The 23,844-nt window shown below is 65.4% G+C and overlaps 2 protein-coding genes and 1 long non-coding RNA gene across 8 annotated transcripts in view; 1 reads left to right on the top strand and 2 right to left on the bottom strand.

Annotated features, from left to right (window-relative positions):
* The window catches only part of KIF21B (kinesin family member 21B), a 34,404-nt gene extending 32,846 nt beyond the window's left edge, over positions 1-1,558 (bottom strand). For all 4 annotated transcript variants that reach the window (XR_004975061.1, XR_004975062.1, XM_036355120.1 and 1 more), the window contains exon 1: positions 1,426-1,558. Coding sequence is in view for 2 of the 4 variants with exons in the window: in XM_036355120.1 (XP_036211013.1) it covers positions 1,426-1,466 (41 nt within the window). In the remaining 2 variants the exon portion in view is untranslated. The remainder of the gene's footprint in view (positions 1-1,425) is intronic.
* Positions 1,559-1,834: 276 nt separating this feature from the next.
* Positions 1,835-6,095, top strand: LOC118678863. The gene is made up of 3 exons (XR_004975055.1): positions 1,835-2,002; positions 2,741-2,904; positions 5,734-6,095. It is a non-coding gene; the product is annotated as an uncharacterized LOC118678863 (long non-coding RNA).
* A 374-nt stretch (positions 6,096-6,469) lies between these two features.
* The window catches only part of CACNA1S (calcium voltage-gated channel subunit alpha1 S), a 35,276-nt gene continuing 17,901 nt past the window's right edge, over positions 6,470-23,844 (bottom strand). Inside the window, exons 18-44 of one of the 3 annotated variants that reach the window (XM_036354967.1) lie at positions 23,245-23,374; positions 22,243-22,302; positions 21,877-21,983; positions 21,166-21,253; positions 20,786-20,893; positions 19,893-19,945; positions 19,462-19,608; positions 18,324-18,525; positions 17,300-17,458; positions 16,706-16,816; positions 16,234-16,317; positions 15,956-16,012; positions 14,920-15,048; positions 14,733-14,798; positions 14,166-14,257; positions 13,496-13,655; positions 13,125-13,252; positions 11,868-11,964; positions 11,468-11,570; positions 11,028-11,129; positions 10,395-10,519; positions 9,527-9,655; positions 8,609-8,859; positions 7,875-7,939; positions 7,589-7,686; positions 7,045-7,194; positions 6,470-6,945 (exon numbers count right to left, since the gene is read on the bottom strand). In XM_036354967.1, coding sequence (XP_036210860.1) covers positions 6,694-6,945; positions 7,045-7,194; positions 7,589-7,686; positions 7,875-7,939; positions 8,609-8,859; positions 9,527-9,655; positions 10,395-10,519; positions 11,028-11,129; positions 11,468-11,570; positions 11,868-11,964; positions 13,125-13,252; positions 13,496-13,655; positions 14,166-14,257; positions 14,733-14,798; positions 14,920-15,048; positions 15,956-16,012; positions 16,234-16,317; positions 16,706-16,816; positions 17,300-17,458; positions 18,324-18,525; positions 19,462-19,608; positions 19,893-19,945; positions 20,786-20,893; positions 21,166-21,253; positions 21,877-21,983; positions 22,243-22,302; positions 23,245-23,374 — 3,253 coding nt within the window. In that variant the 3' untranslated portion in view covers positions 6,470-6,693. The remainder of the gene's footprint in view (positions 6,946-7,044; positions 7,195-7,588; positions 7,687-7,874; positions 7,940-8,608; positions 8,860-9,526; positions 9,656-10,394; positions 10,520-11,027; positions 11,130-11,467; positions 11,571-11,867; positions 11,965-13,124; positions 13,253-13,495; positions 13,656-14,165; positions 14,258-14,732; positions 14,799-14,919; positions 15,049-15,955; positions 16,013-16,233; positions 16,318-16,705; positions 16,817-17,299; positions 17,459-18,323; positions 18,526-19,461; positions 19,609-19,892; positions 19,946-20,785; positions 20,894-21,165; positions 21,254-21,876; positions 21,984-22,242; positions 22,303-23,244; positions 23,375-23,844) is intronic. The other 2 variants (XM_036354968.1, XM_036354970.1) reach the window with 2 other exon arrangements.

Genomic DNA, 23,844 nt, shown 5'->3' with positions numbered 1-23,844 from the left:
CTCTCCCTCAGTCCTCCACCCCTGGCCGCGCCCCGGGGCACCCTCTGGCACAGGGAGGGGGCTTTGGCTGGCGCTCTCCTGCAAGATGGAGTCGAAAGCAAAGACCCCCCACCCCCAAGCCTGGTTCCTGGTGGTGGGTGGGGGCTTTTCTGGGCACACGGACTCCTCCGGTCTGCTAGCGATGCCAGACTTACACTTCTCGCTCCTACCCCACCCCCACCCAGACCCCCATCTGTCCGTCTTCCCTCCCTCCCTCCCTCCCTCCCTCGACCTCCACCGCTTCCTGCTGCAAAGTCAGCCCTGCAGCAGCCTGGCCCCGCCCGCCAGCCCACCAGGCACCTGCGGGCTCCCCTTTGTCTGCTGGGCGGGCAGAGCTGTGCCCCAGCGACACCCCAGTGGTGCAGCCTGGCACGTGGCGGTGTGGGGGGAGTGGGCACCTTGGTCTCCCAGCCTCGACCCCAGAGGCCCAGCGGTAGCCCCCCTGACCCCCCTCTCTCTGGGCCGCAGGGGCCTGGCCAGGTGGCTGGGGACTTGTGTCCTGGGGCAGGAGGGGGGGCGCTTTACCACCGTCTAGGTGACCCCCCCTTTCCCGGGCTCCTGGAATATGGGTCACTTACCACCTGGCTCAGAGACCTGGACCCCAGACCCCCACCCACCACCCAGGGCTGGGCATTCCTCTCCACCGCCCCTGCCTCATGGGGACCCCCCTCCAAGGGACAAACCCAGCACGAGGACAGCGAGAGGGCGTGTGGTCTAGGGGGGTCTTCCCCCAACAAAGGGCACCTGGTGCTCAACTTTGCAGCCTTCCCCGCCCCCCCAGCCTGTCCGCTCCCCAACCTCAAAGGTCAGGCCATCCCTTCAGGTCCCAGACGCGCTGGGCGGCCCCTGAGGCGGAGCCCCAGGTACATCCCTTCCTCTGTCCCCAGTTGCCCTCTCCGCCCGGGGCAGGGACAGCGGGGTCCTCGCCTCCCCACGGAGCAGGCACCAATCTTTGTCTGCAGGCTCCCGGGCGGGGAGCTGCCGGCCCGGACTGACCCAGAGCGAGAGACCCAGCCCGCCCGGGCGAGGGGGGAGGGGGGACGAGGGGAAATGTCCCCCCGACATCCCGCTGCGAGACAGCAGCCCCGTGGGGAGGCGAAGAGGAAACACGCCGACGCCCCGCCTGGGCCAGGGCTTGGGTGTGAAATACCGGATTTCCTTGTTTGTTCGATTTTCGGATCATTAAGGGCTCCCCAGAGGGGGCCCGGCATGACCACCCAAACAAAGCCGCCTTCCCGCAGCCCGCGCTCGGGGTGCCCGCGGGGCCCACGCGGCGCCTCCTCCGGGGCGGGGGGTGCGGGGTGCGGGCTCCGGGACCCAGCGGCCCCTCGCCCACGCGACACAAAGCCCGAGCCCCTCGCGCGCTCCCCGCCCGCCGGCCCCTACCTGACGGCCACCTTGACGCAGCAGTCCCCCTGGCCGGCCATGGCCGGGGTCGGGGCGGGGATCGGGGACCCGGGTCCGGGGGGGCCGGGGCCCCAGGCGGCGGGAGGCGGGAGGCGCGGCGCCGCAGCGGGGACGGCCGGGGACCCGCGCGCACACCTCCCGCCCGCGCGCACCGCCCACCTCGCCGCCACCAGCGCGCACCACCGCGCGGACAAAGGGGGCGGGGGCCGGCCCGGTCCAGGCCCCGCCCCTAGCCTAGGCCCCCGCCCCGCCCTCGGCCCCGCCCTCGGCCCAGCCCGCCAATCGAAGGCCGGATCCGGCAGCAGGGGGCGTGGCTGGAGCCTTTAAAACGACCTCTTGGCGCGCCTCCGAGCCGTGCGCTGGGTATGGGGAGGGGGGCGCCGGCGGGAGTGGGGGCCCCGGGGGAGGGGCCACGCGTGGCGACCCGTGGGCCGCGCGGGACCCCCGGCTTGGAGGGGAACCCCGGCTTGGGGGGGAACCCCGTTTTCTAAATGAGGAAGCTGGGACGCAGAGAGGGAACTACCCAGGGTCACAGCGAGTTAGTGGCTGCACGCGGGTAAGAACCCAGGTCTCCCGGCACCGCAGAGATGAGCAGCTGTGGGGGGGGCCCCCCCCTCTGTCCCAGCGAACCTGCCGGCCTGGAGGGAGGGGGTCCAGGCCGGTGTTTCCTGTCCCTGCCCCTCCAGCCTGCGGCTCCATTCAGCCCATCTTTCCGCGAGTCCCTGGCCCGGGCCTTGCCCTCCCAAGGTGACCTTTGCGGCCACAGGCTCACACTCTGCTCCTTGTGGTCTCGGGGGGCAGAGGGCCCGTGTGGGAGGCCCCAGGTGCCCCGAGGACAGGAGGGGACAAAGGGGCCACTCAACTGGGCACCTGGGGAGGGGCTGGGGGGCGAGGTGGGTGGGGGATAGGGGCATAAAGGACAAGGGTGCCCTGGGCCTTTAAACGCAGGGAGATGATGGCGGAGAAGTCTGTCCATCTGCCTCCCCTCCCGCTGAGCCCAGGCCCCTTCTCTCCGCCTCCGATGCCCAACATTGGGGCCATTCACAGGCCCCCTCGCCAGCTGCCTGCCCACCCTCGTGTCCACCAGCGCCCTTCCTGGGCAGGGACCCAGCCCAGGACCCAGATGTGGAGGGAGCTCTCTGGGGTGGGGGTGGGGAGGATGGGGAGCCTGGCCCCGAGCCTCTTGCATCACCCGGGGATGATGAAACCACGTGAGCGACTGGGGCGAGGGTGCGGGGCGGGGTCTGAGGGTGTACCCCGGGGTGCCAGCCTCTCTCCCCTTCTCCCCACCCAGCCCACAGGTCCCTGCTCCATCCGGGAGCCCAGATCCCTTATAAACACCCCCGCCTCCTTCCTGATGGAGAGCAGGATGGGAACCTGCAGGTGGAGGCGGGGAGCGAGGCCCCGTGGGGCCTGCACCTTCCACTCCCTGCGGATCTAGAGGGAGCTGCAGGGCTGGTAGGTCCTCCGCCCAGAGCAGGCGGCCTGGGTCACGTTCTGGGCATTCTCTCCCCGTCCATCCACCAAAGGGGGGGTGCGGGGGGGGGGTGGCGGGGGAAACCACGCTTATGGGCCATGGACGTGAACAAGGTACTTTATTATATGCATGTTCTTTCATTAAAAAATGTATTTTTATTGATTTCAGAGAAGAAAGGAGAGGGAGAGCGAGAGAGAGAAACATCCATGATGAGAGAGAATCCTTGATCGGCTGCCTCCTGCACGCCCCCCCACTGGAGATGGAGCCCGCAACCCAGGCCTGTGCCCTGACCGGGAATCGAACCCTGACCTCCTGGTGCCTAGGTCGCTGGTCAACCCCTGAGCCACACCGGCCGGGCTGCGTGTTCTCCTTTCATTCTCACAACCTTGGGAGGTAGGCGTTATCACTCCTGTGAGGTTTTGCAGAGGGGAAACGGGTCTCACCCAGCATAGAAGCAGCAGACGCAGGATTCGAACTCGTGTGCCTGGGTCCAGATTCCCCAGATCGCTTCCCAGCAGCTGCCCGGGCGGCGGGAGCCAGGCTGGCCCTGGCCTTTGCTGCAGGGCAGCCCTCCCCATGGCCCTGGCAATGGCGAGGCTGCATTTTGTAAAGCCTCCTGCCCGCCCAGTCAGACTGTGCATTCTCTGGGGCCCAACTCGGGCTTCCTGCCTCCAGGAAGTCCCCCCGTCTTCCGAGAGTAGGTGACCCTCTGACACACAGCCTCACTGCCAGGAAGTGGCACCAGAGCCGCTGCCTCACCCACCCTCCCGGCCACAGGGTGTCAGGTAAACCTGAACCGGGAGGCTCAGCAGCTGGAAACTCCTGGAGGGCCTCCTGGAGGCGGGGGCCTTGGGTCAGCCACACCAGCCCCTCAGCGTGCCTCCTGGGCTTCCAGGGAGCGGCAGGGCAGCCAGAGGTCCAGACCCCGACTCCCGGGCACTGCTGCCCGGAGGCGAGGCGGTCACTGGTCACAGCGGTCAGCGGTCAGATGCAGCCCGAGAGGCAGGGAGAGGTTCAAACAGCAGCTTGGGGAGGCTCAGGCAGGCAGGTCAGAGGCAGCCTGGGACAGTCCCCTCCGCCTCTGTCCAGCTTCAGCGCAGCCAGGGCCTCCTCGCTGGGCCGTTCCCACCCCACCCCCCTCCCAGCTGCCTTCTCTGCTCCCTCCTTCCCAAACCCCGAAGTTCCTTCAGATCAGACGCCTGTATGCATTTCCCACCCACCCCAACCCTGTCCTTGGGCCCAACAGACAGACAGACACACACACTCGCACACCCACACACTTACACTCACTCACACACATACACACACACACACACTGCCCTGTGCCTGGCCCTGAGCCCCTCATGGACTGGAGTTTGGGCCCCACTCATGCCCTGAGCTGCGGCCCTACCCCCAGGCATCCTGGGCCTCCATCATGACTCCTGCCAGGGATCCGGGGGAGGGGGGAGTGGGGTGGGGGGTGCTCTCCAGGCAGGAAGCTCCCACGCTATGGCAGTTAAAATACTCAGCGGGACTGGGGGCCGCCATCTGGCCCAGATCTCTCAGGCGCAGACCCACAGCGACAAATCAAAGCCCCGAGAGCTGCCCTCAGGCCCTAGCAGGATGGGGGGGGGGGGGTGGCCTGGCCTTGAGTCCACTTCCGCTTCATCTTCTGTCTTTTTTTTAACCCTCACCCAGGGAGTGAGGACATTTTTCCCATGGATTTTTGGAGAGAGTGGAAGAGAGGGGGTCGAGAGAGGGAGGGAGGGAGGGAGGGAGAGGAGAGGAGCATCGATGTATCAGAGACACATCGATTGGTTGCCTCCCGCACATGCCCCCCTCCCCCCGCCCCCGACCCTGACCCTGACCCTGACCGGGGGCAGGGATCAGACCAGCAACCCAGGCAGGAGCCCTTGACAGGAATCGAACCCAAGACCGTCTGGTGTGCAGGCCGACACTCTAACCACTGGGCAACACCAACCAGGGCCCCTCTAGGGCTAGAAGTAGGCGTTGGCACCTGCAGGAGCCGTCTGAGCTTTGACCTAACATCCTGGGTGGCAAGTCCAGAGTTCGGGGCCGCCAGCCCCACCCCAGCAGCTGTACTCGGTTCCGTGGGAGACCCTGCGGGCAGCGGGCTGGCCACACCCTCCAGTGCCCACCCGGAGGCGGAGCCCAGACGCCCCCTGTCCGCAGGGCCCCAGCCCCCCGAGAGGGTCTGTTATCGGGGTGCAGACTCTGAGGTCTTAGCTCGGACGCGGGCTGGGCCTGACTTCCTCTGTTGCGAAGGAGACAAACTTAGCCGTAGAGGAAACCAGACTTGGTTATAAATAGCGAGGGAGAGAGAGAGAGCCGCTGTGGATCACCAACACCCCAAAAACCAGCTATTTTTGGTTTCAAGTGTTACTGGGGGTTTAATGGCGACCCGTATCCCCTCAGACACAAGCTCTATACCCAATCCTGTCCCCAGTAACAGCTTCTCTCTCTTTTTTTAAATCCTCACTCAGGGATATTTTTCTATTGATTTTTAGGGAGAGCAGAAGAGAGAGGGAGAGACAGAGAGAAACGTCGATGTGAGAGAGACGCATCAATGGGTTGCCTCGTGCACGCGCCTGCAACCGAGGTCCGTGCCCTTGGCCGGAATCGAACCCGGGACCCTTCGGTCTGCAGGCCGACGCTCTACCCACTGAGCCACACCGGCCGGGGCTCCAGTAGCTTCTATTACAGTTCGGGGGCCAAAGGCAGGAGCGGGTGTGGGTGACCCTCACTCTCACGGACCCTCGAGTGGGGAAGAGCCCCCCCACGACCACCTAGTGCCACCCCTTCACCTTCAGGTGGAGAAACTGAGGCCCAGGGAGGTGGAGAGACTTGTCCAGACCGGGGCGTCTCCACGGCCCCACACGCGCCAGGACCAAAGGTCAGCCTCTGACGCGGAGCCGCAGGGGAGCTCACAGTTCAGGTCAAAGTCCAGTCGGCACAAAAGGACCAGAGACAGCCGAGAAGCCACCGGGCGGAGCCCCGAGTCACGGAGATGCCGGGTCGAGTTCCAGCCCCGCCCCTGCCCGGCCCCGAGACCTGGGCGGCCACGGGAGGGACTCCCCGTGTCGGGTCCCCGGCCGCAACGCGAAGATGACCACGTGCTCCTCTCGCCATGGGACTGAAGGGAGACCCCAGGTGAGCACGAAAGGGGGTCATGAGGGCAAGCGCTCTGTAGGGAGGAGGGGGGGCCCGGGGCGAGGCCTGTGGCTGGGGTACAGGAGGCACTGGGTCCCCTGTGGCCAGAGGGGCCTGGCGCTGGGACCTTGGACGCCCACGGCCACACACAGGCACAGCTGGCCGCTGAGGCCAGAGCGGGCAGCGGCCTCCGTCCAGTGAGACCCGGTCACGGCCGCCAAGGAGGGGGCTGGGCTGGCACCTGCCCTCGGGCCGCCGGGCTCTCCCCGCAGAACGACCGTCCAGATGGCCCCTCTGGCCTCCCTGGGCCTGGCCCCCAGCCACGGCGGGCTCCTGGGGAAGGGACGGGGGCGGGGGAGGGGAGGCCTGGAACAGGAGACAAGCAGAGGCCAGGTGCCCGGTCTCAGGCCTGAGACTTTAATGTCCAGACACGACGGGGCAATGATGCTGGGACCGACCTGGAACTGCGCCCCCTGCTGGCGAGGAGAGGGGCCTGCGGCCTCCTCCAACTTCGCTGTGAGACGGGCGGCTGCCCCGATGGCTGACAATGTCCCTCCTGCACCCCCCCCTCACCCCACCCCCTGGCGCGGAGGCCCCAGCCCAGGCCGAGGCCGAGGGTTTCAGGGCCCCGGGGGAATGAGGGTCTCCTGGGAGCCCTGACGCTGGTCGAGGCTGCCCACGGAGGACCGCAGGCTCGGGGGTCCCAGGGCGCCAGCCGTGACCTTGGGGGACTCTCGTCTTCTCAGTAGCTCGGTGGCCGCCACCTCCACCTGCTCCGGCTCCATCTGGCAGGCCTCCGCCAGGGCCTGGCCCGTCGCCGACACGAAGCCGGCGTCTGCCGCCAAGCTGTCCAGGCCGCCTCGAAGCAGAGCCTTCAGGGAGGAGAGGAGGTGGCGGGTCTCGCTGGGGGGCTGCCCCGGGGTCCGGCCACCCCCACCCCAGGGCCCCCCCTGCATGTAGCCCAGCCTCACCTGCTGGATCAGCAGGGCCGTGGCTGGAGCCAGACCCCTGGACGGGCTCTCGGGGGTCCGGCTTCTGGGGGCGGCTTCCTCGGCCTCAGACATCAGGGCCTCCGCCCCGGGGCGCTGTTCCAAAGGCACAAAACAGACCCCAAGAGGACGCTGGAGCCCAGGGGGACCCAGTGAACCCCAGCTCTTCCGAGGGGACCTTAGCCCAGACCCACAGAAAGGGGTGGTCCCGACGGCCGGCGTGGCTCAGTCATTGAGCCTCAACCTATGAACCAGGAGGTCAGGGTTCGATTCCCGGTCAGGGCACAGGCCCGGGTTGCGGGCTCCATCCCCAGTGTGGGGCGTGCGGGAGGCAGCCGATCCGTGATTCTCTCTCATCATTGATGTTTCTCTCTCCCTCTCCCTTCCTCTCTGAAATAAATAAAAAGTATGTTTTAAAAAGAAAAAAAGGGGGTGTCCCAGGACTGGGGTCCCCTCTGTCATTGATGGGCAGCCCCTGCCACGCCCCCACCATCTGCACCCAGTTCCTCCCAGGCTCTGCCCCTACCTGGCCGGGGGCTGGAGGCGCTTGGTCTCGGGGCACCGCTCTCAGGGAAAGCTGTCCTTCCCGCCTTGGCTGTTTCACGCGGGACTGGCTGCGGGGTCCTGTGGGCAGATGGGCGAGGCCAGGACTCGTGCCTGCCCTGAGCCTGCGGAGCCTGCCCGCCCTCAGCCCCTCTGAGACCGGGGGGAGCAGCATCCAGAGGGTGGACTGTGCTGGGGGCCAAGTCCGCACTGTACCACCTTTCCCCCCCCCCAGAAGGCTCAGCCTCTGGCCGCCCAGAGAGACTCACCCCGGACCCCTCCTCTGGCAGCGGGCATCTCGATCTCCCCAGGGCACTCCCGTTCACAGCGGACCCTGGAATGGAAGGGAAGGAAGGCCGTGCAGCGGGGAGGGCGCCCGGCCTCCCGCCACCCTGCCCCTCTGTGGGCCACAGGGGCTCCCCCTGAGGGTCCGGCCCCAACAGCTCATCAGCATCAGCGTCATCCGTGGCTGCAGCCCAGACTCGCGGCTGGTGCCCCGGCTCTCCCACACCAGGCCAGACCCATCCCGGCCTCGCGCCCCTGCTCCCGGGGTTCTCCCGGCAGACACGCCCCTGCCCCCTGCCCACACCTGTCCCCCAGCCTCCAGGCCACCGGTTCTCGGCCAGGGTGGCACCTGGCTCACCTGGCAGCTTTCAGAACCAGGAGTGACCGTGTCCCACCCCAGAGCCTGCCGTGGGGGCCAGGCACAGCCCCCCAGATGGTCCCCGATTCTGACAGCCCCCCAGATGATCCCTAGCTCTTCCCTGAGCGCCCAGCACCACTCAGCATTGGTGGCCACGCCCACAGGAGCTGCCCCTGCGCCCAGGCCTGCCTCTCGCGTTCAGGCGCCTGAGGGACTCACAGGGGCACAAAGGCGAGCCAAGAGCACCCCACACACTTTGGGGCGACGCCTCCCAAACCAGCCTGGGGCCCACTCACCAGGCCTTCCCAGACCTAACCCCCCAGAACCCCGACACCCAGGGCTGGCAGTGGCCGCCTCTACCTGGAAAACGCCTGGCGGTTGCTATGGCGGCTGGTGCCCGTGGCAACGTTGGCGTTGGCGTTGTTGGTGTTGGCGCGGGCCAGCGGGTGGGTGCTGGGGTCCTGGGGGAAGTCCTCCAGGAAGACGGGCGACTCCAGCTCCTCCATCTCGATGTCGGAGAACTGCAGGGGCCTCTGGTTGGCCAGCACGGGCGCCAGGGAGCTGGGCCGGTCCAGGAAGTTGTCCACTTGGCCGAACAGGCCTCCGGTCCTCTAGGGGCGGGAGGAGGGAGGGAGGACTGAGCGCGGGCCGGGCGAGGGCTGGGCGGGGATATTGGACATCGCAGGTGCCCTCCTGCGTCACCATCTCCTCATGGAGACCCCAAGAAGGGCCCGGCCGGAGTGGCTCAGCGGTTGAGCATCGACCTATGAACCAGGAGGTCACGGTTCCATTCCTGATCAGGGCACAGGCCTGGGTTGTGGGTTTGATCCCCAGTGTGGGGCGTGCAGGAGGCAGCCGATCCATGATGCTCTCTCATCATGGATGTTTCTCTCTCTCTCTCCCCCTCTCCCTTCCTCTCTGAAATCAATAAAAAAGAACCCAGGAAGGTTTTGCCAGGCGGTCTTTAAGGGGCCGTGGGGCACTAGACAGAGCTGAGGCTGGAGCACAGGTAACCAGGACAGGTGGGCATCTGACCACGGAGGGCTCGCGGGAGACGAGGGCTGACTGGGGCTGGGGCGGGAGGAAAGGGCGAGACTTGGTGGGGCGGGCAGGCGGGGAAGGAAGCGTTTTGTTATATTTGTTCCCTCGAGGAAGTTGGTTCATGGATTCTGAGCCCTCAGAGCTGTGGGTGGTGGGCGTCTCCGGCTTCCACGCCCCCCTCCTGTGGGGTCTCCCGTCCGTGATAGGTGGCTCCCCCCCCCACCCCCCCACGCTCACCCGGAATATCCCCTCCTCCATGGCGGCCTCCACCATGGCCCGCTCCAGCTCCTCCTCGGCCGTGAGGTCGCCCGAGATGGTCCGGCGGATCTCGGGCGCGGCCTCCTCCTCTATGGTCCGCAGTCCGGCCTGGGGGATGGAGAAGGGACCCCCTGACCCCTCCGGCCCAGGAGGGGGACCCGACGACACCCCACGGCCTCCCTCGTTTCTAACCCTTGCAACGGGGGCTTCGGCTCCGGCCCCACCCTCTCTCCCTCGCCCTTCCTCTCGGAAATCAAATAAAAAAATTTTTTTTTTAAAAAAAAAGGTTCTTGCATTATATGTGTGCAACTTTCTAAATTGTAAGATTGTTTCAAACTAAAAAAAAAAATTGCTGTAGAAATATATTTATGGGCACACAACCCACGGGCATGTGCATTTTTTGAATTTATAAATTATGTGCATCATAATGGACACCAAAGACTGGAAACAGCCCGGCCGGCCTGGCTCCGTGGTTGAGCGTCGACCTAGGAACCAGGAGGTCAGAGTTCGATTCCCACTCAGGGCACAGGCCCGGGTTGCAGGCTCCACCCCCAGTGGGGGGCGTGCAGGAGGCAGCTGGTCCATGAGAATATTGCTCTCATCCAACTCCTACCTCCCCTTTGGACAAACCCTGTCACCCTGAGATGGACCGGCTCCTGGTTCTTCTCTTCAGATTGGAACGTCTCCCATCACAGCCACCCCCTCATCCCCAGAACTGCCTTCCTGTCCCGTCTCCACCCTGGTCCCCTTCTCCCCTCCGCTGTGCCTCCATCCCTGGCCCTCAAGGATGCGGGGCCGCGGGGCCCCAAGGCCTGGCTCAGCCACGGGCCCGGAGCCGCCGGCTCACCTGGATCTGCACAGCGTCCTTCTTGGGCCGGTAGCCGTAATACTCCTCCTGGCGCTTCATGAACTTGCGGAAGTGCTCCTGGATGAGGAAGGTGGCGTAGAACTTGCCCACGGTCACCTCGTCGTCTGCGGGGGGCCGACAAGGGGTGTCCTGAAGGCTGGGGAGAGCCGGAGGGCGGGGGAGCCCCAGGTCGGGGCAGAGGAGCCACCCCTCTTGTCTCTGACCTGGCCTGAGGCCGCCATGGGGTCCGTCCAAGGTATTTAGGGCCAGGAGGGTCTGGGCCATCCCCAGGCGTGAATTCTCTCTCTCTCTCTCTCTCTCTCTCTCTCTCTCTCTCTCTCTCTCTCTCTCTCCCTCTCAGAATTCTCTCCAGGCCTGGAACCCCTTTCTTGGGCTTTGCTTGAGCTGGTTGGGGGCTCCTGGGCCGTATTAATAGAGGTAGAGGGTATGGACCGAGGGAGGTGGAAGTGCACCTAGGACCTGTCTCATGGGCCATCGTGCGAGGGGTCGCTTCTGCGTGGGCAGGTGTCGGAGTGAGGAACTCGGTGCCTCGCCGGGCACTCAGAGTGTGGCCCCCTGACCCGCAGCCCCTCCTCAGCCGCCCCTGGACCCCGGACCCCGGGCCCCACGCACCTCCGATTGGAGGGATGACCTGGTCCAGGAGCTTCATGCTGGTCCTCTTCCAGATCTTCTTGATGATGGCCCGCAGCTCCTCGTTGGCCTGCTCGAAGTTACCTGGGCGGAGGGCAGGCAGGGATGGCCCTAAAGCCACCCAGCTGGGCCGAGCCAACCCCGCTGGACGCAGCCGCCTGGGGCTCTGCCACCCTTTCACCTTCCCTCTCATTCTCTCTTTTTTTAAAAAAAATATGTTTTTATTGATTCCAGAGAGGAAGGGAGAGGGAGAGAGAGAGAAACATCCATGATGAGAGGGAATCATGGACCGGCCGCCTCCTGCACGCCCCACACTGGGGATCGAGCCCGCCACCCGGGCCTGTGCCCCGACCGGGAATCGAACCCTGACCTCCTGGTTCCTAGGCCGATGCTCAACCACGAGCCACGCCGGCCGGGCTCACCTTCCGTCTTGATCTTGAGGGCCGTGCGCACCAGGGCGAAGAGGGTGGCGTTGAAGGTGACGGTGCCGTCGCTGTTGAGGGGCATGTTCATGCCCACCAGCCGCTGTGCGGGGAGAGGGGGGGTTCGCTGCAGGCGGGACCCGGCCAAACCGGGCAGGCCACCCTCACCCGGTCCTTCTGGGGGCCAGGAGGGGCGGGGACATGAGGGCTTGGGGGGGCAGGATGCCCTTCACGGGGGTGGGGGAGGATAGAAGGATGAGTTGGGGGCGTTGTCAAGACTGTAGGTCCTGGCGGGGGGTGGACCTGGGAGATGACCGCTCTGAAGTGGCTCCCCAGCTCCCCGCCCCGGGATCCTGTGCCTCTGCCCGTCCCCGGGGCCCCTCCCTGGTGCTGGGGTTACCTTACAGGCCACCCGGTGGGGGCAGAACTTCCCGAAGCCCAGCGGGGGCTGGATCCGCCGCAGGAGCGTCACCACGTCCAGGTGTTTGATGCGGCCCCTGCGGAGACACGCCGTGCACCTGGGGGCCGCCCACAGCCCCTCCCGGCTCGGGGAACGGGCGCGGGGCAGGGGCGGGACAGGCGAGCGCGGCCTTATTTCCCAGCCAGGCTTTGGACGGGGAAACAGCCTCCCTTCTTGATTTTTTAAAATATGTTTTTATTAATTTTGTTTTCAGAGAGAGAATCATCATCCATCGGCTGCCTCCTGCACGCCCCCCGCTGGGGATCGAGTCTGAGACCCTGACCTGGTGCATAGGTCGACGCTCAACCACTGAGCCACACGGGCCGGGCCACCAGCTCCTCTCTCTCTCTCTCTCTCTCTCTCTCTCTCTCTCTCTCTCTCTCTCTCTCATAGAAGCCAGAATTCTCTCTCTCTCCAGGCCTGGAGTCTGGACCTCGTTGGGGCTCTCGGGCTGTATTAATAGAAGCAGAGGCTATGGGTCCAGGGAGGTGGAAGTTCACCTACGTGTGACCCGTCTCCTGGGTCGCTGTTAAATGAGATAATACACGCAGGGGCCAGCGCAGTGCCTGTCGCCTGGGAGACAGCCCTCAAACGTGGACTGTGGCGAGGCAGAGCCGGCCCGGTCTGTCTGGGTGGGGCCGGGTTCTGCGTTTTGATCAACGCTGATGGTCAGGCCCTGGCTGGTTTGGCTCGGTGGATAGAGCGTCAGCCTGCGGACGGAAGGGTTCCGGGTTCGATTCCGGTCAAGGGCATGTACCTTGGTTGTGGGCACATCCCCAGTGGGGGGTGTGCAGGGGGCAGCTGATCTATGTTTCTCTCTCATCGATGTTTCTAACTCTCTATCCCTCTCCCTTCCTCTCTGTAAAAAGTCAATAAAATATATTTAAAAACACACACACACACACACAAAACTGATGGTCAGATGGCCACGCTCTGAGAGCCTGGTCCGGCACTGAGCTCCCCGCTCCTACCCCCGTCCACTCAGACCCTGGGTGGCCATTTCCCAAGAAAGCCAGGAGGGGGCACTGTGGGGTCCCTTCCGACCCCCCGGGAAGTCCCGTTCTCTGAGCGGGGACCTCGGATGTTGAAGGGACAGGCAGCCGGCTCCTTCCTAGCCCAGCAAACTGGTCGCCGGACGGGGTCTGAGATGGCAGCGCGCAGGCGAGGGAGGGCCCGGCGTCTGCGGCCTGGACTCACGTGGCCTCCGGGTCGTACTCCGCCCAGATGGCCTTGAACTCGTCCAGGTGGTGCGGGCCCAGGATGGACCAGTCCCGCGTGAGGTAGTCGAAGTTGTCCATGATGACCGCCACGAAGAGGTTGATGATCTGTCAGAGGGGACCCAGGGCCCCAACACGGAAGGGGACCAGGTGGGGGGTGCAGCCTGTGGCCTGAGACACCCAGCCTCCCACCGCCCGCGCCCCTGAGGCCGACCCTGGAGAGAGGGTGCCGGCCAGGGAGGTCGGCCCGGTGCCTCCCGCCCGCCCCGAGGCCCGCCGTGCCCCCCGCCCGCCCCGAGGCCCCCCGTGCCCCCCGCCCGCCCCGAGGCCCCGTGCCCGCCGCGGGCTCACCAGGAAGGCGCAGAGCATGTAGAAGCTGATGAAGTAGTAGTAGGCGAAGTTGGTGCCGCACGAGTACTCCTCGCCGGGCGCGTACTCGGACGCGGGGTCGCACAGCTTCCCGTAGCTGCTGGCCAGCAGGACCTCCTGCCAGGCCTCGCCGGTCGCGCACCTGGAAGGGAGGGGCTCGTGGGCGGGGGCCGGTGAGCAGACCGGGGCTGCCCCCGAGTCGGGAGGTCGTGTGAGCTGGGCCTCGGTTTCCCCTCTGCACCGCAGTCCCCCTGCTCTACCTATCGGGGCAGCAGGAGCAGGAGGTAACAGATAAAAACAAAAAAAAGGGGGTGTTTCCTGGATGGAGGGGCCAAACCACTCCATGAGGCAAGTCGCTGGGAGGGGGCGGCAGGAGCGAGCCCTGTCCAGACCCAGCGGAGGCAGGGTCAGAGGTCTGCGAGGCCTCACCGTGCCTCTGTCTCCCGCTCCTGGGATGGGGTTCGGGGAACAGATGCATGCGCTCCGGCCCGGCTACGTCCGGCTACGTGCGGATCCCGGGGGACATGGAGACGCCCCGGATGTGATGGGGACAGCAGAGCGCTAGCTGCCTGAGCGCAGGGCCCGTGTGGCCGCACGGCCAGCCCGGCCTCCCGTGCAAAGGCCCTGGGGTCCGCGGGGCGGGGCCTCGTGCCTGAAGAGCAGCAGCACGGCCTGTGGGAAGGTCTGGAAGTTGTTGTTGCGGTTGATTTGGGTCCCGTCCACCAAGGCGATCTTCCCGAACATCTGCAAGCACACGGGGCTGCCTGAGGGGCCGGGCAGGGTCTGCAGGCCGCTGCCTCCCGCCGGGCCCAGGCCCCCCTCCCCTGAGCTCCTCCGGGCCCCTCCCTCCCGGCCGCCTCAGCCCTGAAGGGCGCACATGGGCCCGTTAGCGAGGGTGGGTGAGCTTCTTTAGGTTGAGCCCAAGCAAAGCAGGGGGGTGAGGGGTGGGGAGGGGGGGGGGACAAGCTTCCCTACCAGCGGCCGGCGGGGGGTCGGGGCTCGCTGCAGAGAAGGGGCTGCTCTCACGGGAGGTGGGCTGAGCCCGCCCGGGCCTCTAATGGGCCCCAGACACAGTCTGGCCCTGGGGTTGCCTCCGCCTGATTCACTCACACGGCAACACTGGGGACCACAGGCTGCCAGGAGGGGCCGGCAGGAGGGGGCGCCCAGCCCCCCAGGACCCACCGGTGCCTCTGACGTGGGAGGCCCTCGGCGCCCTCACCTGCATGCCGATGACGGCGTAGATGAAGAACAGCATGACGATGAGCAGGGCCACGTAGGGCAGGGCCTGGGGGGGGTGGTGCATGAGGCTCTCCGGCTCCGGACCTGCCTCCCCCAGCTCAGCAGGGACCCCAGGCCCCCCCGGACCGGGCAGGCGGGCGGAGGCCCGGGGGTCCCCGCGGGCGCACCTGGAAGGACTTGATGAAGGTCCAGAGCAGCGTGCGCACGCCCTCCGCCCGGCTCAGCAGCTTGATGAGCCTCATGACCCGGAACAGGCGGAAGAAGGCGCTGGAGATGCGGGCGCTCTCGTCGGGGTCCTGCGGGCGGCAGCCCCAGAGGCCGGGGTCAGGGGTCAGGGGTCGGGGCGGGAAGGCGCAGGGGCAGTGTGTGGGGGCGACAAGAGCCCCCCGTGGGGCGTGTGGCCCCAGCGCTGGCCCTGCCTGGGCTCCAGGAGGCTCTGGGCTCTCAGCTGGGAGGAGGGAGGTGGGAGGAGCGCTGAGCAGGCCTGGGCCACCCCGTCGCGGGCCTGGGCCTGGGTGAGGCTGTGACCAGGCCGGCCGCCTGCCCTCTGGGCCTCCTGCCTCATCTCACCTTATCTCTCTCTCTCTTTCTCTCTTTTTTTTTAAAAAAAAATATTTGTATTGATTTCAGAGAGGAAGGGAGAGGGAGAGAGAGACATCCATGATGAGAGAGAATCATGGGTCGGCTGCCTCCTACACGCCCCACACTGGGGGTCGAGGACAACCCGGGCATGTGCCCTTGACAGGAATCGAACCCGGGACCCTTCGGTCCGCAGGCCGGTGCTCTAGCCACTGTGCCACACAGGCCAGGGCTCATCTCACCTGCTCTTGAAGCTGCCCCTGAGCAGCTCCCCCCTCGCCCCGCCCCCAGGTCCTCCCAGCGCAGAGCGTCCCTACGGCTCACTCACAGCTCTGTCCCGAGACCTGGCCACGCCCCAGCCAGGCGGCCTCTGCCCTGTGCTCCCCTCAGATGCCCGGTGACCCTGGAGGGGGAGAGCCCCCCGCCTGGTTTCCAGGGCGCTGGGAACCCCACGACATCCACGCGTGACCCATGCGTGTTCTGCCACAGAGCCTGCCCCACCCGGACCCGGGCCCTGGGCGGGGGGGACACTGCTCTGGGGGAGGGAGTCCTGAGTGCGGGTCCCGCCATGCACCCGGCCAGGCCTCAGCGTGCAGGCGGCAGGCGCATGCAGCCGGGAATTACCACGGTGCCGCAGCCGCCACCCAGGCAGTACAGCCCCCCGCTGGAGGCCAGGAAGGTCTGTGGAGAGAAGCAAGGGGTGGGGGGGGGGAGGAGGGACACGGTGGGAGGGCAAGAGAGAAAAAGACAGTGAGGCCAGGCATGAGACCCAAGGGGCAGCCCGTCGGGGGTGCGAGTGGGGGGTGTGGGACAGGGAGGCCACAGCCTGGGGGGGGCCGGGGAGCAGGAAGAGGAGGGGAGACACCAGACCCAGGTCCCGCCTCACCCCCACCCCCACTCACGTCGATCTCGCTGAGGATCACGTCGATGATGCTGCCGATGACGATCAGGAAGTCAAACACGTTCCAGGGGTCCCCGAAGTAGCCCTGGGGGGACAGGGACGGGAATGGGGGTGAGGCACGGGGAGAGGCGTTCTGGAGGGAGGCCAGCGCGGGGGGTGGGGGGGATTGCAGACTCAGGGCCAGGCCCAGGGGGCTCCCCTCTCCTGGAGCTCCTACCTGGTGGACTTGGGAGCCAAGGGGATCCCCCCACCCCACAGCCATGGGCTGAGCCTCAGAAGCCAGGCTCAGGGGGTGGGGGGTGGGGCGCAGCCTGACTCTCTTGCCCGTCCACGTCTGAAGGTGGACATGGCCACGGGGGTGAGTAGCTTGGGAGCCCATGAAGGGCCTTCTGTAGAACAGGCCGGGGGGCGTGGGGTAGGAGAAGGCCCCTCCCCGGCCTCAGCCGCTTGCCAGCACTGGGGCCGGCGCTCACCTTGGCCTTGAACGCCAGGAGCTTCAGGATCATCTCCAGGGTGAAGATGATGGTGAAGGCCACGTTGAGGATGTCAGAGATGTGGTTCATCTCCTCCGACTGGTTGTAGTGCTGGGGGGGGGGGCACAGGAGAGGGCTGGGGGGGGGGTCTGGCTTCTCCATCCCGCAGATGGCATTCCCAGATCCTCCCCCTCCTCTTCCCCAGGCCCCCGGCCCACTGCTCTCTTTAATCTCAAAATCCTGGGAGCCAGCCCGGCCGGCTGGCGTGGCTCAGTGGGTGAGCGTTGACCTATGAACCAGGAATTCACGGTTCGATTCCCGGTCAGGGGCACACGCCTGGGTTGTGGGCTGATCCCCAGCAGAGGGGCGTGCAGGAAGCAGCCGATCCATGATTCTCTCTCATCATGGATGCTTCTCTCTTTGTCCCTCTCCCTTCCTCTCTGAAATCCATAAAAATGTATTAATAGATCCTGGGCAGTTCACGCCTCTATCCCGAGGGGCACTGGGAAGAGGAGATGGGGTTCCAGTCCGGACCCCGGCCCACCCCGGCCCCAGCCCGGCCCCGGCCCCTCAGGCCTTGCGTCCGTGCCTCACCTGCATGCCCAGGCAGATGGTGTTGAGCATGATGAGGGCGAACATCAGGTACTCGAAGTAGGACGAGGTGACCACGTACCACACCTGGTACTGGTACGGGTTCTTGGGGATGTAGCACTTCAGGGGGCGGGCCTTCAGGGCGTACTGCACACACTGGCGCTGAGACACACACACACAGGGGCCGTCAGCCGGGAGCGCCCACCCCCTCCGCGCCCACACCCCCCGGCGGGAGGGAGGGGACACCCCCTCTGGCACGTCCGGAGCCTGTGGCTGAGGGTCTCTGCTGGACCCTGCAGGGCAGGGGTGGGGAACCTTTTTTCCTGCCAGGGGCCATTCGGCATCATTCGTGGGCCATACGAAACGATCCACTCAAACATGAGCCCGCTACAGCCTATCGATGATTCTCTCTCTCTCTCTCTCTCTCCCTCCCTTCATCTCTCAAATCAATACAAATATATGTTAAAAACAAATCGGCCTGCTATCTATTTGGTCAAACATTTAATGACCTCACCCCTAACGCCTCGGCAGGGACAAACCAAATGATTTCACGGGCCTTATACGGCCCGCGGGCCGGACGCTCCCCGCCCCTGCTTTAGGGGAAGGGTCTGTGGGTTGGGGGGCTCCCCCTTGGTCATCACGGGCCTTTGTTAACATGACCCTTGTCCAGAGCAGGGCTCTGAAGGGCTTCCCTTCCTCTGGGCATCACAAGGGTCCTATGAGAAGACCCCTACCCATCAGCTCGTATGGCTTCCCATTGGCGATGGGGGGGAGACGGGGTGGGTGCATGGAGGCTGCAAGGGGAGGATCTGGGTCACCCCAGCCCAGGACTCTCCAGAGAGAAAGGGAGAGGGAGAGAGAGAGAGAAGCACCAATGATGAGAGAGCATCGTGGGTCGGCTGCCTCTGCACAGCCGCCTGCTGGGGGTCGAGCCCACAGGAGCCGGGACGGGAATGGAACCGTGACCTCCTGGTTTATGCTTTGATGCTCAGCTGCTGAGCCGGCCGGGCTGGGCCGGGCCGGGCACCTGGTTCTTGTCCAGCTCGCAGTTCTTGTACTCGGTCTCGCCCTGCTCCTGGAAGGTGACGATGACAAAGCCCACGAAGATGTTCATCATGAAGAAGGCGATGAGGATGATGTAGACGATGAAGAAGATGGCCATCTCCACCCGGTGGTTGTAGACGGGGCCCTTGTCCTCCTCGTACGCGTCGATGGCCTTGTACAGGAGCCTGGGGCGGGCGGGCGGGCGGGCGGGGGAGAGGAGACGGGCTGGGCGGCCGGGCAGGGGGCCAGGCCAGGGCGGGGGCTTTGGCCCCCGGGGGAGCTTGTGCGCAGTGAGCGAAGGGAGAGCAAGTCAGATCGCGCCGGGGAAGGTTGGGACCGATCCCAGGATGCACCTGCCTTTCCCCGGGGTGTCCCTCTCCCCCATCCCTCAGCCCTACGCCGATGGAGACATGGCTCCGAGCCCCTGCTCTGGCTGCCTTTGGAGTGACAAGTCCTCTAGACCGGTGGTCGGCAAACTCATTAGCCAACAGAGCCAAATATCCACAGGACAAGCACTGAAATTTCTTCTGAGAGCCAAATTTTTAAAACTTAAACTATACAGGTAGGTACATTGTTATTCACTTAATTAGGGTCCTCCTAAGGCTTAGGAAGAGCCACACTCAAGGGGCCAGAGAGCCGCCTGTGGCTCCCGAGCCGCAGTTTGCCGGCCATGGCTCTCTAGACCAGGCATGTCGACTCAAAGGCTAACACGGGCCAAATAAACGAGGCTTGCGGCCCGCTAGCCTCGAGTTTGACATGCTTGGTTTAGACCAGCGGTTCTCGACCTGTGGGTCGCGGCCCCTTTGGGGGTGGAACGACCCTTTCACAGGGGTCGCCTCAGACCATCGGAAAACACATCTATCATTGCATCTTGTTGTGGTGATGAATCACTGTGCTTGAATGATGCCCCATGTGTCACGATGGCATTGGGGTCACCACCACATGGGGAGCTGTATGAAAGGGTCGCGGCATGAGGAAGGCTGAGAACCCCTGGTCTAGACCATCGGAGCCTGGGGCTGGCTGAGCATCCCCCAGGGGCCGGGGGGGCTGGGGAGGGACCGGGGGACCCCTGGCCCTGCCCCGACCAGGCCCTGGTGGCCCCGGGCCCCGCCCTCACTCACTGCGGCCACCCCTCGAAGGTGGAGACCGTGAAGAGGGACATCATGGCCGACAGCACGTTGTCGAAGTGGAAGTCGCTGAGCACCCACTCGCGGTGGCGCAGCTCCACCTGCGTGGGGTCCCCGTCCTTGTAGACGTAGTAGTAGCCCCTTCAGGGGGTTGCGGGGGAGTCACTGCACTGGGCATGGCTGGGCCGCCCCCGTCCCCGCCCCCCATGTCCTCCGGGCCCTGGGCAGTGAGTGTGCAGGACAAATGGAGATCCAGATCGGACCTGAGGGGACATGGCTGGGCACCCCTCCTGGGACGAGGGGCTTCGTCCGATTCCCCCAGCCTGAAGGGCTGCCTGCCCCTCTCAGGTGTTCCCACAAGGGGCCCTTCTGCCAGTTACACCCCCCCACTTCCCCCCAGACCCCTGCCCCAGAGCCCCGCACACCTGCATTCCTCCTCCGTCATCTTGGACAAGTCAGTGCAGCTGAAGAACTTCCCCTGCACCCAGGACAGGGAGGGAGGGAGGGAGGGAGATGTGTTGTCATGGTAACAGCAATCCAATGATGGGCAGGAGAAGGAAGGCAGAATGTCCGGACCGAGGAGCCTGGGTCTTCCTCCCAGAGGGTGGCCCAACCAGGGAGCGGGGCCCAGACCAGTCCTCCAGCACCGAGGCCCACGCCCTCAGCCTGCTCCCGGCCCCCAGCCCAGGCCCTGACCCGGGGAAGCAGCCCTGGGCCTGTGTGATGAATGAATGAATGAATGAATGAACGAATGTCATTGCATGTCTACGCCTGGCTGAGGCTCTGTCTGGTGATTTTGAAACAGGACACGTGGGGGCAGGAGACGACCAGGTCCTGGGAGGAGGAGCCGCGGGGTCGGGGCCAATCGCTACGTCCCGCAGGTGGTCCCAAAGCCGGGTGTCCACAGGGACACCCAGCAGGGCTGGTCCCTGGAGAGGAACCAAGCACCAAGCGCCGTGCTCTCCCCGAAAGTGAGGACAGAATGGGGTCGGCGCCCAGACGTGTGAAGATGGGGCCCCTGCCCTCGGTGCTCCTGGGAGACGGAATGAGGCCGGACACCCCAGCCGGCCCTCGGGGTGCAGGAGCCCAGGCGACGAGGAGGGGGATCTGACGGGCTGGGAGGGGTGGGTGCAGGCCGGGAGGGTGTGAGGTGTCACCTTCCTCCTCAAGGGGAAGCCAGGAAGACAGCGGACACTCGGGGAGCCTTGAGGACCCCTGTTTCCCCAGGTGGGGGCTCCCTGGGCTGAGGCAGAACGGCCGGCCGCTCTGGCCTTGGCCCCTGGCGGGCACCTGGGGGTCACCTGGGCGAGGGGCTCACCTTGAAGAGCTGGACCCCGACGCAGGCGAAGATGAACTGCAGGAGGGTGGTGACCAGCACGATGTTGCCGATGGTGCGGATGGCCACGAACACGCACTGCACCACGTGCTGCGGAGGGAGGGCGGTGGGGCCGGGGGCAGCAGCCCGCCCCCTCGTCCGGCGGAGGGGACCCCGAACCGGCAGCCTCCCGGATCCCCGATGGTTGCAGGCAGCGAGGTGGGTTGGGGTGGGGTGGGGTGGGGTGGGAGTGGGGGGGCCCTAGCTGCCCAGCCTCATCCTCAGCCCATAGGACGGGCAGAGGCCACGGGAAGTGCCCAGACGCTGGGTTGAGGACCCTGGAGGCGCCCCCACGCCCACTGGGTGCCGCCAGGTCCGCTCACCTTCAGCCCTTTGGCTCGGTTGATGGCTCGCAGGGGCCGGAGCACCCTCAGCACCCTCAGGATCTTCACCACCGAGATGGAGCTGGACCTGGGGGGTCGGCAGGGCGGGGCTGAGGACGAGAGGGTGGGGGCGGGGCCTAGAGTGGGAGCAGGGCTGAGGACGAGGGGGTATGGCCAAGAACAGGACAGGGTGGGACCTAGAGTGGGGCTTGGTTAAGGGCGGGGCCAAGGGTGGGACTGGAGGCGGGGCTAAGGGCAGCAGCTCCAGCCTCCACCTCCTCTACCATCCTGCTCGCTGGGGCCTCTTTCTGCCTCCTTCCCGCCTTTCCCTGGGCTGGGTGTGGGCCGCCCAGGTAAAGCTGCCTCCAGCTAAAGGGCCGAGTTCCCGTCCCCCACTAGCAGCACAGAGAGGGCCTCCTGTATGGGGAGGGGGTGCAGTCTTGGCCCCCCCATCAGACTGGGAGCACCAGGCGTCGGGGCCATGCTCCCCCCAGGGCTCTGCTGGGACTGCCTTCTCCTCGCTGATCCCCTCCTGGCCACCAGCTCTGCCCACCAAGCATGGGCAGTCAGTCCCGTGGGTGACACCCTGGGGCCTGGATCCTGTCAATGTCTGTGGGCGCCCCCCCCTCGCCCCTGGGGCTTGGTGCCCTGAGGCCCTGGCTCAGAGCAGAGGGGCCCGCGCCCCAGCTGGCCGGCCCTGCCCCAGCTCACGGGAGCCCCATGGAGATGAGGGACACGGCCACCACCAGCAGGTCCAGGATGTTGAAGTAGTTGCGGCAGAAGGAGCCCTTGTGCAGGAAGGCGCCGTAGGTGGTCATCTGGGGAGATAAGCAGCACCCTGGCTGGGACGAGCTGCCGATGGGCCTGTGCCCCCCGAGGAGGGGCCTCACCCCGGGCTGTGAGCTGAGCCCCCATCTGCTCTCCCGGGTTCTGCCCTGTCCCCACCTCTCTCCACCTTCCCTCACCCCTGCCACCGGCCCTGGGGTGAGTGCTGAGTCAGTGACAGCCACAGCAGGTCGGTTCCCCGGCCCAGAGACACCACGCCCAAGCGGAAGCCACCCCAGGGCCTTCGCTCACCTTGAGGACAATCTCCACAGTGAAGACAGAGGTGAAGGCGATGTCAAAATACCCGAGGATCTGGGGGCAGGGCCGGGAGAGGAAGTCAGTGAGAGGAAGGGCAGAGCAATGATATCATTACAGCCACCATCACCATGACCACCATGACCACCATCATCATCACCACCACCACCATCATCACCACCATCATCACCACCATCATCACCACCACCATCACCACCATCATCACCACCACCACCATCACCATGACCACCATCATCACCACCACCATCACCACCATCACCACCATCATCATCACCACCATCATCACCACCATCATCATCACCACCACCATCATCATCACCACCACCACCATCATCACCACCATCATCACCACCATCATCATCACCACCACCATCATCATCACCACCACCACCATCATCACCACCATCATCATCACCACCACCATCACCACCATCACCACCATCATCATCACCATCATTATCATCATCACCACCACCATCACCACCATGACCACCATCACCATCATCACCATCAATCACCATCATCACCACCACTACAACCACCACACCAACATCATCACCATCACCGTCACCACCATCACCATCACTGTCACTGTCACCATCACCATCACCATCACCATCACCATCATCCTCACCATCACCATCACCATCACCATCCCCATCCCCATCACCGTCACTATCACCATCACCATCACCACCACCATCACCGTCACCGTCACCGTCACCACCATCCCCATCCCCGTCACCATCACCATCACCATCACCGTCACCGTCACCGTCACCGTCACCATTAAACTCAAGCAACAAGAGCCCGTCTGTGCCGCACGCTGTGACAGCTGTTGAGAAGGCGTGGACTGGGCGTCTCGGCCCTCCAGGGACTTAGAACTCTGAGAGCCACATAGAGGATGCCGCTGACATCAACACAGAGTGAGGCGTGCGGAGCCTGAGGTCTGGGCGGGGGGTGCGGAGCCGCCCTCACCTGGTTCCTCATGGACTCGGCCTGGATGGGGTCCTCGGCGGCCAGGGCGGCGCTGCTGAGCATGATGAAGAGCAGGATGAAGTTGGTGAACCAGGTGGCGTTGACGATGCGATGGCAGAGGACGCGGAACCTGTGGGGACGGGAGGGTCCGGGGAACTGAGTTCCTGGGCACTCGGGCCTCCCCGGCTGCCTCTGTCCTGCAGGGGGCACTGGCTCCCTCCCTCCCGGTCAGGGGAGAATAGCGGGCACCTGGGCGGCCCTCTGGCTGGCCATGCAGCGGCCCTGCCACCATTCTGTCCCAGCAGCCTCAGCTCCATCTCCCACCCCGCCCCTCCCATCACCCTCTCCTCCCCAGGACTCCACCACCTACAGCTTCCCCCCAAAGAAGGGGACAGGCCCGTCTCCATCCCAGAGGCAGGCGGAAGGAACTCTTTGAAGACTATAGTCTGTGTGTTGTTAAAGGCGTGAAGTTGGGACCTGGCTGGCGTGCTCAGTGGTTGAGCCGCGATCCATGAACCAGGAGGTCAGGGTTCGATTCCCGGTCGGGGCACAGGCCCGGGTTGTGGGATCGGTCCCCAGTGTGGGGCGTGCAGGAGGCAG

Source organism: Myotis myotis, unplaced genomic scaffold, assembly GCF_014108235.1.
Source record: "Myotis myotis isolate mMyoMyo1 unplaced genomic scaffold, mMyoMyo1.p scaffold_m19_p_21, whole genome shotgun sequence".
In the NCBI taxonomy this organism is placed as follows: Eukaryota; Metazoa; Chordata; class Mammalia; order Chiroptera; family Vespertilionidae; genus Myotis; species Myotis myotis.
This window is presented reverse-complemented; position numbering and strand designations above follow the sequence as displayed.